This window comes from Etheostoma spectabile, unplaced genomic scaffold (genome assembly GCF_008692095.1).
Source record: "Etheostoma spectabile isolate EspeVRDwgs_2016 unplaced genomic scaffold, UIUC_Espe_1.0 scaffold314, whole genome shotgun sequence".
In the NCBI taxonomy this organism is placed as follows: domain Eukaryota; kingdom Metazoa; phylum Chordata; class Actinopteri; order Perciformes; family Percidae; genus Etheostoma; species Etheostoma spectabile.
In genome coordinates, this window is record NW_022605583.1 from 452,453 (window position 1) to 454,771 (window position 2,319).

The 2,319-nt window shown below is 41.7% G+C and overlaps 1 protein-coding gene across 2 annotated transcripts in view; it reads right to left on the reverse strand.

Moving 5' to 3' along the window:
* Positions 1-2,319, reverse strand: part of pacc1 (proton activated chloride channel 1) — a 19,230-nt gene that overhangs the window by 5,686 nt on the left and 11,225 nt on the right. Inside the window, exon 2 of one of the 2 annotated variants that reach the window (XM_032511031.1) lies at positions 1,592-1,765. In XM_032511031.1, the coding sequence (XP_032366922.1) occupies positions 1,592-1,627 (36 nt within the window). In that variant the 5' untranslated portion in view covers positions 1,628-1,765. Of the gene's footprint in view, positions 1-1,591; positions 1,853-2,319 lie in introns of those variants that run through there. The other variant, XM_032511030.1, reaches the window with a different exon arrangement.

The window sequence follows — 2,319 nt, forward strand, 5'->3', positions numbered from 1 at the left end:
CCCGGCTTCAGGTCTGAGCTCTGAGCATCACAGACCCGTCCGGCGCTTCAGGTATGAGCTCTGATTATCACAGACCGTCCGGCGCTTCGTGTCCACTCTCTCTGTAAAGATGGAGGTGAGCAGCGCGGCTGGTAGGTAGTGACAACTTCAGTTCATTGTAGTGGACTCGCTCTGCTGGGGGCAGTGACGCGTGCATCCATGCGGAGCCTCCGATAAAGAGCAGCGTACGGCCACCTCTAAACTCTGTCAGAGACCAGAGACCAAATGGGCCTCTGCGTCTGTCAGACGGTCTGAATGAGATCCACCATATCAGCGGAGCAATAACATGCACAGCAGACTATATTACAACTCTCCACATCTCGGACACAGAGATGGGAGGAGTTATGTGCACAAAGTTGTAAATATGAGCAGAAATCGGTGAAACACACTGAGCTATACTAGCCTAATATACTATATATATTTATAATATATATATATTATATATATATATATATATATTAATATATATATAATAATATAATATGGATACTGCACGTGGGGCACTATTGTGATCTCTAACCTCTGCATCTCTAAAGTAACTGTAAATAATTAATTGATGTTTTTAAAATGAACAAATAGTCTTTATTTTCACAAAAAAGTAAAAACAGTAAGTGGGGCCAGAGGATGAGGGCCGAAATTACTGAACATTGGCACAAAGGTTAAAGGAGTTAGAATTTATGTAACTTAGTGGTTCTCATTCTTTAGAATTTCAGTGGTCTAAGTTGATCCCTCAATTAATTTAACTTTGGGTCCCTGGTCCCTACACCAGGGACCCCTGGACCTGTTCACCACAGACCCAAATCTCTCAGCTGTGCTGAATATGCTACTGTTCTTCATGTGGTTCATTATGTTTGGCACATGTGTGTGGGTCAGTTCATATTATAAGAAGTTAATAATCTACATAATGTAAATGCTGAATGCCTAAAACCGTTGATAAAAAACACAAAGGCTCCTAACCCTACAGTTTTGCACATATCAGTGAAGACTTGATTTCTCCATTTTTTTTGCAAAAAAACTCCCGAAAGTGCCATTTAATGGTTTATTTTTCAAATTTCTTTCCTGGGGGGGCATACCAGACCCCCCCTAGGGAGTCCCCCATCCACCACATATACCAAATCCCAATTTAAAACCTAAGGATAAAGACCAAAAGAAATTGCTTGTACGCGGCAAAATATGGGTTGGCCCCCCCAAATCTCACTCCAAGGTTTTTGGAAAAGTTGGCAGCCCTGTGAATAAGTCAATAATTATAATCCATACATTATTTATTATTCTGAAATGAATCATTCTCCATAAGTGAGTTTCATGTTGGCATATGTTGTATTATATTATTGTGTTATATATACACAACTTGGGCTAACTTGATGAGCCAGCAGACAGAAAGCATGAAGTCAGCTAATTTCCTGTTTAATCAGCAGCCGTCCGCGAGACGGTCACATGACGTTGACAGTTGGCGGGCCCATCGTGTCGCGAGGAAATTCCAGATAACAAAGACGTTGTATTCGGATTATTATAGATAATAGACAGACTGTAACACAAAGACAGTTGTCCTTACCTCTTGGTATGACCGTCTGTTCTCTTTACCGAGCATTCCTTTGCACTTCCTACTTCTTCTCTTCGAGTGGACCCGTCGGGCTATCCGAGACAAGCCTGGAAACTAGTTTTATTAAATAAAAGATACATTTCAAGCAAGTGTAACTGCCAGTTTTCCGCTCTAAAGGGAGACACACTACACACACCCATGGGGTTTTTCTCGACGACGATAACAGTGTGGCCCAGGCTAGCCCGGCCCATGATAATGAGGAACCAACAGCCCTCCCTCCAACAGTGAATCATGTGTCCTCCATGTTTCCTTGTTTCCTTCGTCCTTCCCTCAGGATGATACTTAGGGCTGCCTTAATTGACAATTCGTAAAAGTCCATAATCCAAGCCCATTGGTCCCAAACAGAGCTAAACATACGGCTCGAGGTGGCCGAGGCGGGTCAGTGGGTAGAGCAGGTGCCCATGGGAGATTTACCTTGACACAGAGGTCTAGGGTTCGAATCCGCGCTGTGACGATTTCCTGTATGTATTCATTCTAGTAGTCCTGTCAAATAAAGGTCAAAAAGTTATTTGAACAAGAAAGGTGAAATGGGCACATATACCTAATTCATTTCCCCTATTAGCATGTCAGTAAATCTCTTTTAAAGAGCTTAGTTCACCTGTTGAGTGATGGCTTCATTACATCTACAAGTCTTACATACAGTATATATATATATATATATATATATATATATATATATA